Here is a 14,891-nt window from a genome sequence, read left to right as displayed (position 1 = left end):
ATTTCATTTCACAAAACCTGGGCACAATTCTCAGGTACAAATTCAATTAAACTTGGCACATAACTCCCCAGTCCGGTTTGCTTGAACTGTTTCTTTTATGTCACCTGTAGGCAAAATCAGAGTCCAGTGAGAAAGAACTCCACATACTTCCAATTCTACTTTTACTTTTTGAGCCTCAGTAATTATTGACTTACACTTCTATTCCTTTATTTCATTCCCAACAGGAAATGAGGAAGATAATTTTCCAATTTCAGACTTTCTAGCAGCAAACTGTGTAATTCAAATGATGGACAGTATTACTTTATTTTCAAACACAGGCTCAGCATGTTTGGAATGAAAGGCTTACAGGAAAGGCAGTTTCTTATTTCAGACTCATGTCATCTAAGGACATGCTTATCAGGCCATTTCATAATGGACTTTGGTCTTAACTGAAACTGTCAAGCAAGATTAGACTTCACATTTAGGCACAAAAGGCAATACAATGACTGGAACAGATTCCATAAACTAGAATGTAGGGTATTTTTACATGAAAATACTTGTGCTAATCTGAAGAAAACTGAATACCAAAAAAAACAAAACAAACAAACAAGAAAAAAAAAGGCAGAACCACAAAAAAACAAAAAAACCCACCAAAAAACCAAAACCACAACAAAAAAGGCAAACAAAACTCTTTTAGGAACTGAACTTTCTACCTCAGAATAGAAATTTTCATTTTCACACTGCTAGAAGCAGCCTCTTCCATAAACTTACCACATTGTTAAGAGCAGGAATAAACTTGGCTTAGATGTTCAGAGTTCTTTTCCTACTTTGGAAGTGAGAACTTTAGCAGGCTGTTCAGTGCAAGTATTCGGTATGTGGTACAGTTTGGGGTGTTGGGGGGTTTTGTGTTTGTGCTGTTTGGGTAAATGGTTTTAATTCTGAACACAGCTCAAAAAGCAGCATTTCAAACTTGAAAGAAAAAAAAGGATTATGAATGAAGCAGAACACATTTGCATTTCAAGTGACAAACACAAAAGTTTAAAAATCAAAATAGTTTAATAACCAGGAATTGGGAGACAACCCCTTACTTGCTTACTGTATTGTTGGACTAGCAGCTACTCTACAGATGAAATCCAGTTTAACATTTTGTGCGAGTTTTCTGCCTTCCAGTACAAAAAGATACATGCCCTTATTTTTTGTTATTCCAGCAATATCAATACAACACTGTAAATAAAATCTTAAAGCTAACTGTTTGAAAGCCCTGTGCTGCCACACTGTACTGTTCAAACAATTATATGGAGTTACAGAAAGCTGGCACATGGAAAACACTGCCTTCTTCCATAGTTTGTACAGACTTGCACACTTGAACTGTTAGCTCAAAAAGATTACACAAGTAATTTAGTAAAAAAGGTCATCTGTTTCTGATAAATTAATAGTGGTATTCATAGATCAAACTATTGGATCATGAATAAAAACTCCTTGCACCAATTATGCAATCCCAGAAATACGGCTCACTCAAACTGAATTCAAAAAGAATGTCTTTTCATCCAGATGAAAATACATGTATGTTCAAGAACAAAATAAAATCTCTTATTAAATGGTTTGCAGAATTTATTAGGTCTTTTAATATACTCAATACTTTATCAAGCTAGTTGCATTTAAAGTGATCTCTACCATATACAGTTTCTGTGTATCATCTAAAAAAAAAGTCACCAAAAAGTAATATTTTACAGGTTACAGTTAACTTTTAATTAACCTAAAACCAAACCCTTCTGCAATTTAAGACACTATCCTGCATGTGTTTCTAACTGCTGTACTTTAATTAGGTTTCACAGCAAGCTCAACCTGCATTTCAGTCAGAAGAGGTTACTGCCATCTCAACTTTTGAATCTTAACACTGCAAAAAACATTGTGTTCACTCCAAATAAAGTATATGACAATTCCTTTGCAGCAAAGCCTGCTCAGAATACATATGCCTCAAGAAAATTAGGAAACTCCTCCAGTAAAAGAGATTCACTCAAATCTGTAAACGGAAAAGACATTTTAGATTCTTCTTTATTAATGCTTGGTCCTGCTTATAAAAAGCAGAATCAGGATTCATAACAGGTAAACTAGTATTGGATATGACCTAAAGCAAAGAAAATTAGAAAAAAAGCAGACTGTACCAGCATCAAGCATTTCCCAATTTAGAACAATCTTTAAAAGGGACTCACACAAATAATTAACAAATAAGTTTTCTGGTATCTTCATAGGATGCTAGTTTACTGGCCAGGCACATATATGGTAAATAAACAAAGAATCCAGGATGCTGAAATTTACACAGCACTTAAAGGATTTAATGTAACAGAGGCGTGTGGGATATGGGAAGAATACTTAACTTATATAAATATATTAAAATCTCAGCAAGAAATATAAGAGCCCATGCACACAAGACAGTAAATTGAAAAAACATTTAAGACTTGACTTTTCCTTTCAACAGCACTGACACCTGAATTCTAGAAATTCAACAACTTACAGTATCTCAGAACAGTCCTTCTCCACACAGTCTAAATGTACTGAATCATATCAACATTACGCAGCACATGAACAAGCAGCAGATGCATCAAGGGAACAGGAGCTATATGCATCATGTGGCCTGCCCAGTTAGAGGCAAGTATCAGAAAAGCTGTTTCTGACACAGGCAGAGATACAATCAAGACAGCCAATTGTATACCCATCATTTTCAAGAGTTAATCCACAGTGTGGGAAAGGGGAGCTTTAGATAAAAATTATGCACCCAGTCAAGAAGTGACAGAAGCAGACATTTATCTTTCAAAAACTGCGTCTGTTCTGGACTGGCCTTGATGCACATGCAGTACATTTGTTTTCAGAATGCAAGATTAATTGGGAATGTCTGCACTAGTGTTTCGGTTTCCATATTTGTGATGGATGATCAACAATACAACTCCTAAGAAGAAGCATATGGACCCAACAGTGATGTAAGCAATTCCCAGAAAGGGGTTTTTCCCTCCCATCCACGAGATGGTGCTTAAGATCATTCTTTTTCGTCCATCAAAACTGTGTACAGGATAATCTGAAAAACGTTAAGGAAAACAAGCAGCACATTTCCAATTCTAGCTTTATGTGGTCAGGCACATTAAAATCTTGGACCATTTCACTCAGGTTACAAATAAAAAACTGCTGCCTTTGAATATTGGCAGTGAAAATGTGATACATTTAGTTGTTCTTTCAGGTGAAGACTAATCTGGGCACTGTCAGCTACTCCAAGAAAAATGCCATGTTAGATGATGTTGACCCTTTTTAAGGTAAGAGTAAATGCACAATTACATAGGGTTTTGAAAGCAGATTCAGCAAATTGAGAAAAATCTGAATTTTAGTTCTTGAATATATTTTTATACAAAATTTTTCTTTATGTTGATTCAGTTTTATGTGCACTGCCCAGAGGTTTGCAGCAAAGGAGGACACTGCAGTAGCTATTTAAAAATGATCATTAAGTGCTTTTGAATTTTAAGAATTGGGTAACTATGACAACCCTTCTCTGGTCTCTTGCACTCACACCTAGTCTTTAGTTTGTCCAAAATAGAATGAGGAACCTCCACCTGATCCACAGCTCTGCCATTTTTCTGACTTCCAAAGTCAGTCTGCCCTTGATTACACATTGTCATTACACCTTGAAGGTAAAATTCTCAAATTTCTAGCCTACCAACTACCTCTGTTCTTTCATTTTTCCTACGCTTCTCTTAATTCCTTTACAGCACCCAGGCAATCAGATTTCCCTCTCTCAGTAGGAAGCTACTAATTCTACAACAACCCACACAGAACTAGAAGATGGTAATAGTCTACCATATTCTCACTACCAGTTTTCAACCACTGCTCAATACCATTTTTTAAAGGAAAAAAGGCTAGCTCAAATTGAACTTGCACAAATATATGCCTGTGTAATCCAGCTAAGGCCCTCAGCCACTTTCAGAGGTTTTTCAAAGGATACTGTATGCAATATCCAGAGAGTATTTTCCAGCCTGTAAGGTTGGCTGTAAATTGTTCTTCCTTTCAATGAGACGATACAGCTTGCGAAACGTTGGCAGAGCAGCAGTACGCATCCACACAATGAAGTCTTCATTGATAAAGCCGTTGTTGTCAGGTTCAGAGTCCAGCATATACACTGGCTTGGGCCAGTTTACAGGTTTTGTCGTGCCTAGGATGAAACAAACAAAAAAAAAAAAACCCAACAAACCAACACTGAAGTATTTCAAATACAGGACTAAGTAGCACAAAGGCTCGTCAAAATTAATTCAGGTTATTACGAAAACACATACTAGCTTTTGAACAGTATAAACAGACAGGTTAACTCAGTACTATTTCAAGACACTGGGCCTGTTTAAGAACTTTTTATTTGCAGCTTAAATAGTTTAATTTAAATAAATGGCTTAATTTACTCTCATGACAGCACTGTCCACTTCTTTAAAGAAACTTGCCTCCCCTAAACATTTATATAGCCTTGTCTTGTTCCAAAACATTACTTAGCGAGATAGTTCTCCATTATGATGGCAGCTCCTCTGTTCACTTGTTAAACAGTTTGACCACCACTTCCTGGACCATAAGCATATAAAATTATGTACAATATTTTAGATTATGCCATACTAAAGCTTTTGCTAATTTTATTGGAAATACAATTCTACATCATATTAAGGTAAGGTATCTGCTTTTCCAAGGGTAGCATCACATTAGTAACATGCAATTTGGCTGTGACTAAGCAACAAACCACATCAGGTTAAGCCTGAAGTTATTGTATACGCTGTATGAACACACAAGCACACACCCCCCATCTTAGAGCCCTGAGGAAGATTATTTTCAGACATTTGTAGCCAAAGAAAACTTTGATTTACCAAACTGTATTTAACCTAACAAATGAGACATGTATCAATCACTTCTAATCATAAAAAGGAATCAGTTTTGTGGTTTGGGTTTTTGTTGGGTGTTGGGGTTTGATTTTGGGGTTGGTATTTTTGTTTGGTTGGTTCTTTTAGAAAACTTTGTATAATCTAGAGGTAGAAACATTTAAATGGAATCTCTGTATGAAGAGTTGGATTAAAAAACTGCAAGATTTCAAGTTAAATCCAAGCATTATTGCAGTTGTGCTGGTTTTGGCTTGGGCAAAGTTAGAATTTCTTCACAGTAGCTTGCATCCTGCTGCATTTTGGATTTGTGATGACAACAGGGTTGGTAACATGCTGATGTTTAATTTATTGCTGTTTTTAATTTACTAAGTGTTTATACAGCCTCAAGCCCTTTTCTGCTCCCTCACAACAGCGAGTAAGCTCGGGGTGCACAAGGAGTTGGGAGGGGACAGAGCCAGGACAGTTGACCCCAAAAGGGATATAACACACCATATGGCATTGTGTTCAGCAATAAAACTGGGCAGGTAGAGGTAGGCAGGGGCTGCCACTGCTCTGGGACTCAGTTGGAGGTAAGCAATTGTTTACTTTTGCATCACTTGTTTTTCGTGTATTTTCCTCTCTATTCAATGGTTGGGTTTTTTGGGGGGTGGGGGATAAGGTTTTGGCATGTTTGGGGGGGTTGGGTTTTAGGGAGGGAGGGGAGGAGAGAGAGTTATTTTGAGATTTTTACCTACAAGCTTTTACTTTTCCTATTCTCCCCCCATCACCACTGGGCAGGGGCACTACTGTTAGTGAGCAACTGTGTGGTGCTTAGTTGCCAGCTGGGGTTAAACCATGACAGCAGTGCAGATCCTGGGCTCTTCTCAGTATTAAAGGAGGACAAAAAAAAAGATAAAGAAATACACACAAAAAAAATTACAGTAGAGGTAAAAACCACTTTCACACTTCCATGTGAAATCTGCAGCTTTCACTATTTAAAGACAATCTTTATAGATAGCAGAGCAGTCCTTAGCTTGGACTTCTTCAGGGAACCACAATATTTTATTAACACAATTCAGTACAATGTTGGCAGTGAGGTAAAACTCACTGGAATCAAGATGTTTTTGAAGAGCTCTGTTATTCTTAAAATGCTTGGGTTTTTGTTGGGGTTTTTTTACCTTGGAAAAGTGCAGTTAAGTTATTTCCATCTCCTGTAGGATTCCTGAACTTTACATTTTTATCTGTCCACCACGCAATGCCTTTTTTAATCAAAGTAATAGGAGTCCTTGTGTCATTATCAATGCGGTACAATTCCAATGTATCTAAAGAGAAAATCATATTACAAAAGCAGCTGAGGAAACCTCCATTAGACAGATGATCATGACAGGCAGTTAAAGTACTACTTCCAGGAGAACAAAGCAAAAAGAAGTGGACAAGGCTTTTATTACCTGCCTGCCACAAGCACAAGCTCTTCTATAAGAGCCAACCTATCTGAGACAGTAGTGTATTATCCATATATTTTATCTATGTTCCTACTCATAGCAGTAACAGCTTCTCAGAACAGGTATTTCCATCCTTTGTGTGCTATCAGATTAAATTAACTCCCATAGAAATTTTGGAAAAAGCAACAGCAGTACAAGGTATTTATTTAATTCTATGAATGAAAATGTGTTGATTCGAAACAAAAAAGCCCAAGATGTCTTTACTCCAAATAACTTGCAATACAGCACAAAACATACATTAGATCACAAAAAACATCTAAGTGATAACTTGAAAGTGTTACCATACCATTAAACATACTGTTGGCAATAGCTCCACAAGGAGCAATGGGTTTGTCCTCATTTGTGCGGTAAGGCTCACATTCCTTACTGGGATTCTGAAAGTTAGTTAAAATGAAAAAAGGCAGATGAGTCTGTGCTAGCTTAACCAACTAACCTGTTCTTTACTGCAGTACCTCAATAATGTGCACATCTTAAGTGTACCACAAAATACTCTTTTCACAAATCAGGCTGTTTACAAATACTACAGCATTCAATACTAGTTAGCGTGATTGATTTTTCTTTTACAAAGAGGAACAGAATCTAAATAAAACATGAGTAATGTCAGAATCCCATCATGGTCTTACTAAAAATAAGGCTTTTCTTGGAAGCTATTAGAATTTTTTTTCCTTTTATCTTTTAATAGAAACAATTTTCCAACATGCAGTACTCAAGTATTCTCTTATTAAAGGCAGGGTGTTTTAAGTATGCATCAGTGTTATAGAAAAATAAGACTATAAAAGAAACCAAGCGTAACATAGAAAACAAAAGGCTGCAAGGACTCCAACAGCATGCCAAATATTTTTCCGCATTAAAAGCTCACTTCCTCAACCTCATGTCAGTCATGCAGCTTCTTGAAACTCTCCACTTTTTTAAAGATTACAGGTAAAAAGGGAGAATCACTCTTGCTGGAGCAAGAATGCAGCTGTATTTCCACTCTTCGTAAAAATCAGGAAAAGGAGAGGTCTGGCCCTAAACATTACACAGCACCCTGAACATAATGCACAGTACTGATGATTTCCAATACCGCTGATGTTCAGTATTGAACCAGAGTCTACAGAATGGATGCATTTAGCTGCAATATTCAAACTAACTGCTGGGAAATCAGGTATTTTACACTGAAAGCAAAAACTTCAGACAGAATGGATACAGATAGATACTACTGACTGAAGACAAGACAGCTTAAAACTACTCAAATCTGAGCAGTGACTGGAGCACTGCATTGCTGTTTGCATGATGAAATTACAAACATGAAATTTTACAGTATGTTACACACATTTTTCTGTAAATAAAATACAAATTCCCTATGGCTGATCTTCTGTTAAGCAAAAAAACCCTGAATGCTTCATAAACACTGCCATATGGCGATTTATGCAATAGTCAGAAGTTAGTTGCTTACTAATACCCATGCATGAATACCTACAAGTAGCGAACTGTTATCTCCATTTAGCTGGCTGTCATCTCGAGATTTCACATAACGACGATGGTTTTGATAGAAGTTGGAAAGTCCGTAATACATGAATACATTGCTCTACAAGAAGCAAGAGGGGGTTTTCATTCACACAAAAGCTTGTATTTTAACCTATTAAACTGTTTACTTTACAGCAACATTCATTAAGTAGGAGCCTCAATATTTTTTCACACTGAATACGTAAGAGTACTATCCTAACATGAGCTGACATCAAACAGTCTAAACATGCCATTAATTATCAGAATGCTATACAGCAGCACTCAACACCAATGTTGTTCAATGTTAAGCACACTGTACCCCGTTATGTGCCTCCAATGCCTCAGAAATGCACTCGCAGTATTTCCAGTTCTTGCTGGATTGATTTTTTGTTAATTGTGCAGGAATAACTGATCTACTCACCAGCTGTATGGCATATATGGTAAATGTAAATGTGTAAAACACAAACATTTAATGGAATGTTGCACATTTCCACATAAACAGAGGCACTTAAAAACATCTTATGCCATGCTACTGAAAAGGCACACAAAAATCAGATCCACGTTCATAGGAAAACTAGAAATAATCCTTTAAAATAGGAAAAAAAAAAGACTACTTAAGAGGGATACAGCTTTCCTACCAATTAGGAAATAACCCATACAAACTGTTCTAATTTCACTTTGCATACAGGGTAGCATACCTCAAATGAATGTTCCAGTGTGAAATTGATAGTGCAAGTACAAGGTGGGGTGCTGTCCCAGGACACATTTAGACATTTGTTGCAGGGACTGGAAGGCTCTGTTCCGGTATAGTCAATCTGTAACAGAAGACAAAACAGAAGAGTCATTACTTTACAATGGAAAAGAAAGATGAGTTGATGTGGCAGTTGTTTTGCAACCTTAACCCGAACACCAAAAGCCCATTCCGGCCTATTTGATGATATCCAGAGGTCCCTTCCAAGCTGAAAGATTTTGTGATGCTACCTACACACTCAATTTCAGCCTCAAACAAATTTAACTCTGAGGTAGGCCATTACTGCTGTGGGAAAACAAAACATACATGCCAAAACACACATGCCAAAACACAAGCACCAGACACTCCAAACATGCTTTCAAACACACACACACAGACACACAATATGCCAAGCAGATCTGAGCTTCTACATGGTCTCCAGAGAGCTTAAAATTTTTCAAGTCTAGATATTTAATAGAAAAAGTCTGCATTAGAAAACTTGCTTTGCTGACCATTTTTAGCAATCTAATTAGAAGATCAAAAAAAAGAAAAACAAACCAAACAAAAAACCAACCTCAAACAAACAAACAAAAAAAATCACTTCATGTCCAAGAACTGTCTTAAATAGGGAAAATTAAGACACTAATACTATTTTGCCAGGGACAGTAAAACACTAGATGGACAAGAAAGATGATCCCTGTTAATCTGGCTTATACAATATAACCTTATATAGTGTAGTTCAAAAAAAGCCATTATTTGAAGCCTGTACATATAGGCTACCTTGGCAGTATGCATGACATATTCCTGGCCATGAGCTTACCCCGTGTATGTATTTCTATATTTACTATGAACTTCCTATTTAGAATTTAGACTCGGGTCGCTGCAGCACATACCAAGTTACAGCAACAAGCTCTTTAACAGCACTATCATTTAAACTACAACACCTATGTAGTTTTATGAAAAGCTGCTGCAAAGTATTGCCCCGATTTATGCTTGCAGTGAAATGCATCAAGAATTGCAGTGATTTATGATCTGTCCTAGTATGAACATTAGCAAAAAACAAACATGCAGTTTCAAGGTTCAGGGAACAATTGAAGCTTATTTTCCTCTGGATCTTCTTCAAGGTCTCTCTTCCTGCCATGTCTTTGGTATCTATTAAGCTGCAACTCTTCCCTCAGCACCTTTATTAGCATCTGTTCTGCTGCCAGACTTTTGACAGATGAGATGTACACCCTAACGAGCCTAGCTCAAACGAGTCGGCTTCAGAAGCTATCAGCTGGCAGAGAGAGGATCACATAATCTCTGCTTCCTTCGCTGAGCAAGGTATTGAGTTTATTATGCTGATCTAGAAATAGCAGCAATCCTGAACAGCTTTGCGTAGCTACAGCAGACCGACTGACCACCACTGCTCTCAACAAACAACAGAGCTGATTTTTACAAGGCTAACTCAGTATAGCTTTTTTTTTTGCTGCTACAGTGAGCTTAAGCAAGCACTTCATTTAAAAAGAACTTAAACCTGTTTCCTGAGCTAGTTCTCCAGTGTGTGGAGAAGTTTTAGATCAAGAACAAACTCAAATACTCCAAGGCTGAAAAAAGATCTGAAGACTTCACTTGAAAAAAAAAATGACTGACTAAATTCTGTGGAGCATAGAATTGAGGTATACTGACACAGAACCACAATTTTGACCATTGCAATCACCTTCAATGCTACCCCAAGAGCTTTCCCATACAGTAACTGCCAACAAGTGGGGCTTTTTTCTGCATCCACATTTACAGGTTACATTCAACAGTGTTTATTTAAAAGGACAGAGGTACCTGTCTTCATCTCTTGACAAGACAACAAAACTAGGACCTTGAGATACAAAGTACTGACTTTGGGGTCCACAGCAGAAACCCACCTGACTCAACGTTCTGTCCCTAGCTCAGTATGACAAACTCACACAGAAAGAGCCCTTCCCAACAACTCCTCACTATATCCAAGTTATCCAGCACCAATTGCTTTTCAGGCAGCTGCTGTCTTTCTCAGTCTATTTATATGTTTGCAGTATAGAAATAGTAACTATTGCATATATATTTTTTTTCTCCAAACCATTTATGATTTTATAGATTTCACATATTTATCCTACTCTGGCAAGATCTCCTTCCCACACAGTTAATGTTCTGGATATTCCTCAATTTTTATCACATACTAACATATGCGATAAATGCCAACTTATCTAAAAACAAAACAAAAACTTATAAAAAAAAGCTTTTTTTTTTCCTAAAGAAAAAAAAAAAGGAAATACAGAACTCTCACCCTTCCCCTTTAACAGGACAAAAAAGACACATCTACACAGCAATACTCATTTCCAACCCAAATGAACTACTTTTCATTAGAGAACCACAAAAATGGCTGTTTATACCTTTTCAAACAGTGAGAAAATGCTAGAGAAAAACCAGCACAAAACACCCACAATTCACTTAAGCCGTTGGAAATTTTCCACATTTGAATTCAAGAGAGTTTATAAAGGAAATCAATGGAAAAAGCTACATTTTGCTGTTCAATCCTTGCACCTGTACAAGAACAGTACAGTTCACAGAGATCCTGATGGCTACAGTATCTAGCTCCAGGAAAGGGTGATTTGAACTGTACATAAATACGTATTTCAGGGGCATAATTCTTATTCAATTCCAATACAGTAAGTTTACACGCAAGTACCTATGTACAGACACACACTTAACAACTATGCTATTGTCTAGAGGTGTAAATACCTCTGCTTCCTCCCCCAACTACATTTTTAAAAGAGCTTAGTCACTGCACCCAGATTCTAGATGTCTTGTCTCCCAGAGCTAAATTTACAGCTACTTATGAATAACATTTGGAGGTTACTAACAATCCAGCATACCAACAGGGACATAGCTCAACATACAGGTGACAGTAGTGTCTTAATCTGTATCCCTCACCAGTGTTTAGGGCCCAAACACTGGTCTTTAAAATGTTTAATCTATACTTCGTTACTGCAATTGTAAAGCCTTTTTTTTCCTCCAAAATTCAGCTGCCTTTAGAATGATAATCTCTGGATTTTTGAATTGTAACACTTGACAAAACATGCATAAGGATCAGAAAACAGAACCCAAGTTTCCCCATTCTTACCTGCATACCCTGACTGATCGTACTCTCAGAAGTCAAGCACTCTGTTCCTCCTGTCATCACAAAAAACTCATGGTATGGCTTGGGAGAGCTTCATGTGAGGTGGGTGATACAAGAGTGAACCCACTCAGTAAAACAAACAATCCCTTTCTAAACTTGAATACCTTGAAATTAGAAAGGGTGGAAGGTGGAAGGTCAGCACCTGCCAACAGGTTTCCAGATACAAACTGCTACTATTGCTTTATACATGCAACCCATTGCATAGTGGAGCATCAGTCACACTCCCATGTCACCTACAGATTCTTGTAATGCACATTAGATGGGAACATCCAGTTTCTGCCTCCTACTGGAGCTTTTCAGGAGTACATAACCGAGATGCTTAGCAACATGGTATATAAAAATTCCATACACAGATGCAGTATACAGTAATATAAATGCAGTGTATAACATAGTAGCAATATAGGCACAGGAAGTCACTTGGTTTTGGACTCATGAAACTGATGCATTCCTTGTCCTTACAGATCACAGAAGAGCCAGTCATAATGAAAAACCAAAGGCGATATATGGATCCAACTGTATTTACCATACAAACATTAGTTTGTAAACTAAGACTTTGTATCGCTTTACTAGAAATGGCTATTTTAAATGCAATTGTGTAAAAAAAAAAAAACCAACCAAAAACCAAAAACATTGTTAGCAAGGATTATTTTTTTTTTACTTCTCTCCCTTGAGCATCCTGTTAAAAACACGTGACTGTATTTACTTTAAATATGACTGTAATATGGCAGTTTAAAAGTCTACATGCCCAGGACAACTTGGTACTTGTATCAAATTTTAGATGTTCTTCTTACCCTCAAGAAGCAACTGCTTTTTAAAAATATGCTTACATACAATATTTGAACACTGTAACATACACTCCACCTTTGTTTTTTACACTTTTCTCCTTGACTGTAATTTTAGTTCTTAATATAGTAGGAAAGGGAACCTTAAATTCGTTTAACATTGTTCACATTTTAACAGAAATATGAATATATAATACCATTCATTGTCTGCCCCAGAATTTCTTTAGTTAACATAGTTAATGGGGCCTCACTGCCACATGGATACCACTAGCCAAGCCACTGTCTTGAACACTACTTACACAGAAGTGACAACTTACACCGATTAACTAGAATGATTTGATCCACAAGAATTCATATTCTCCCATATAGCAGTCCATCAAACAACACCTCCCCTCCCCCCAGCAATCAATCTTGGTCACATTAGCTAACCGAAACTAATCATAGCTGTTAATGTGCTTTCCAAGGCTGTCCCAAAGCCATCTGGGTTGTTTCTTTACCACACAAAGTGATTCTGTTATCAAATGGACCTAACTGTGATGTACAGTTTAGTTTTCAGCTAATGCTCAGCCAGTTTTCCAGCAGTGGTGTGGTTAATTATCAGATGTAAATGATCCAGTTTTGCTAAGCATAACTATAAAAAGCCGCACTCTGTGCTCGTTGCTAAATTTAATCCAGACACCACGGTCTCCTATAGAGCATCTAAACCATTAAATCACTAGCGCACGTTAAGAACTATAGCAATACCTTCACCAGGTATTTCAGGCCAAAGCTTTGTCCTTAAACTACAATTACTCTGGAACATCGAAAGATACACAACTCATTGCCGCAAGCTATCCCAAGGACGATGCACATATATGTCCTGTACTGCTGCGAACAAACCTCGCATTGGGCTGTGCTGATTAAATACCGGCCTTAAGCTCCCTGGAAGTTCACTCAGGAACACGAGCAAAGCTACCCTCTGTGCGGAAAGTAGATACCCTATAAGCTCAGTGTCTGCTTGGGTAATTAACGGACGGCTTTGTAAGGAGAAGAGACGTTAAACTGCACCGAACAGCCAAGCAAGCTGTCCGCTCACCACAGAAACCACCTCCATGTCCCGCCGAGCACCTGCAGGAAGCGTCAGCGGCGGGTTTCGCAAGGAGGCGCATGCCGCCATCGGGAAGACTTCCCAAACACCTCTCGCCCGGCCGGACCCGGCCTAACGCACCCAGAGCCAGAGCCGGGCCCGGGCCCCAACCGCCCGCCGCCGCGCACCTCGTACTCGCGGATGTTGTTGGAGGTGACGAAGATGCCGATGCCGATGGGGATGAAGATGAGGCCGATGATGAAGAACGCCGGCAGCACCGTGCCCGCGGTGAGGATGGGCTGCCAGGCGGGCAGCCGCTGCTGCTTGAACGCCGTGTTGTCGGGCTTGCGGGTCTTCACGGCGCCGCCGCCCGCCGCGCCGCCGCCGGGCATGCCGACGCCGCCCGAGGGGTGCCCGTCCGCCTCCTCCTTTGCGCTGTAGTTAACCGCCATCGCGCGCGACCTGCCCTGCGCGTGACCGGAGGGCACCGCGCCTGCGCGCTCGGCCGCGGAAGGCCGGGCGGAGGGAGCGAAGGAAGCAGACGGCAAGCGCCCCCACCTTCCCGGTGGAAATGCAACGCATGCGCAGAAAGCGGGGCGCCCGCGATCCCGCGAGGGCGAGCTGCGCGTGCGCCCTTCCGCTCGCTCCGCCAGCCCTGAGGCGGGGAGAGGACGCGCATGCGCAGTAGCGCTCGGTGAGCTGGCGGTGACTGGAGCCCTTCACTGCCCCCTTCTGGCGGCGCCGTGCGGCGGTTTGGCCCCGTGGGGAGCGCCCCGCCGCGGCGGTGAGGCCTCCGTGCGTCCCGGGGCCTCAGCCAGGCTAGGCCGGCCGGCAGCGGCAGCCGCCTCTGAGGGGAAAAGCCTTGTGACCCCCACTGTGTGTGTCAGGGGGAGACCCCCTCATCGCCCGCCTTCCCACAGCGTCCGAAGAGGGCTGCTGGGAAAAGGCAGCACCCATGGGGTTGAAAAGGGAGCCGTTAAGTGCAGCTTCCCGCTGTCATAAACAGGAACAGCGCCAGCGCCAGTGTGGTGGTGGTGTAACACAGGAAGGTTGTGAGAGCCTATCTTAATGAAGTTGCTCATAGTAACCATCACCACAGGGAGATTTTTGCACTGTCTTCCCGCTTTGTTGTCAGGAGGTATGTGAGTGAATCGGAGTGCGGTGAATGCACATACAGATGTTGCTGTCAGAATTGGTGCTTTTTATTTCCCTTGGGAGCTAATCCTGCTTCAGTTCATTAAATAGTCACCATGTGGAAAGCAGTGTCCGTTTGTACCCCA

General features: G+C 39.8%; 1 protein-coding gene across 1 annotated transcript; it reads right to left on the bottom strand.

Annotated features, from left to right (window-relative positions):
- Positions 1 to 1,016: 1,016 nt before the first annotated feature.
- Positions 1,017 to 14,184, bottom strand: TMEM30A (transmembrane protein 30A). Its single transcript, XM_065681409.1, has 7 exons — positions 13,800 to 14,184; positions 8,542 to 8,658; positions 7,818 to 7,925; positions 6,645 to 6,732; positions 6,035 to 6,178; positions 3,968 to 4,174; positions 1,017 to 3,052 (listed from the first exon to the last, which is right to left on the bottom strand). The coding sequence occupies exons 1-7, from the start codon at positions 14,061 to 14,063 to the stop codon at positions 2,859 to 2,861; spliced, it is 1,122 nt and encodes a 373-aa protein (XP_065537481.1). The 5' UTR covers positions 14,064 to 14,184; the 3' UTR covers positions 1,017 to 2,858.
- Between the last annotated feature and the right edge of the window lie 707 nt (positions 14,185 to 14,891).

Source organism: Lathamus discolor, chromosome 5 (genome assembly GCF_037157495.1).
Source record: "Lathamus discolor isolate bLatDis1 chromosome 5, bLatDis1.hap1, whole genome shotgun sequence".
Classification (NCBI taxonomy): Eukaryota; Metazoa; Chordata; class Aves; order Psittaciformes; family Psittacidae; genus Lathamus; species Lathamus discolor.
Note: the sequence above shows the minus strand (reverse complement) of the source record. Positions and strands in the feature narration are given on the sequence as shown.

Excerpts from the sequence above, each read along its gene's own strand:
- TMEM30A (XM_065681409.1), bottom strand. The coding sequence starts at position 14,063 with ATGGCGGTTAACTACAGCGCAAAGGAGGAGGCGGACGGGCACCCCTCG. Across the intron at positions 6,179-6,644 it reads TGCCAACAGTATGTTTAATG|ATACATTGGAATTGTACCGC; the intron begins GTATGGTAACAC and ends TTTTCTCTTTAG. Across the intron at positions 3,053-3,967 it reads CTCTCTGGATATTGCATACA|ATTATCCTGTACACAGTTTT; the intron begins GTATCCTTTGAA and ends AACGTTTTTCAG.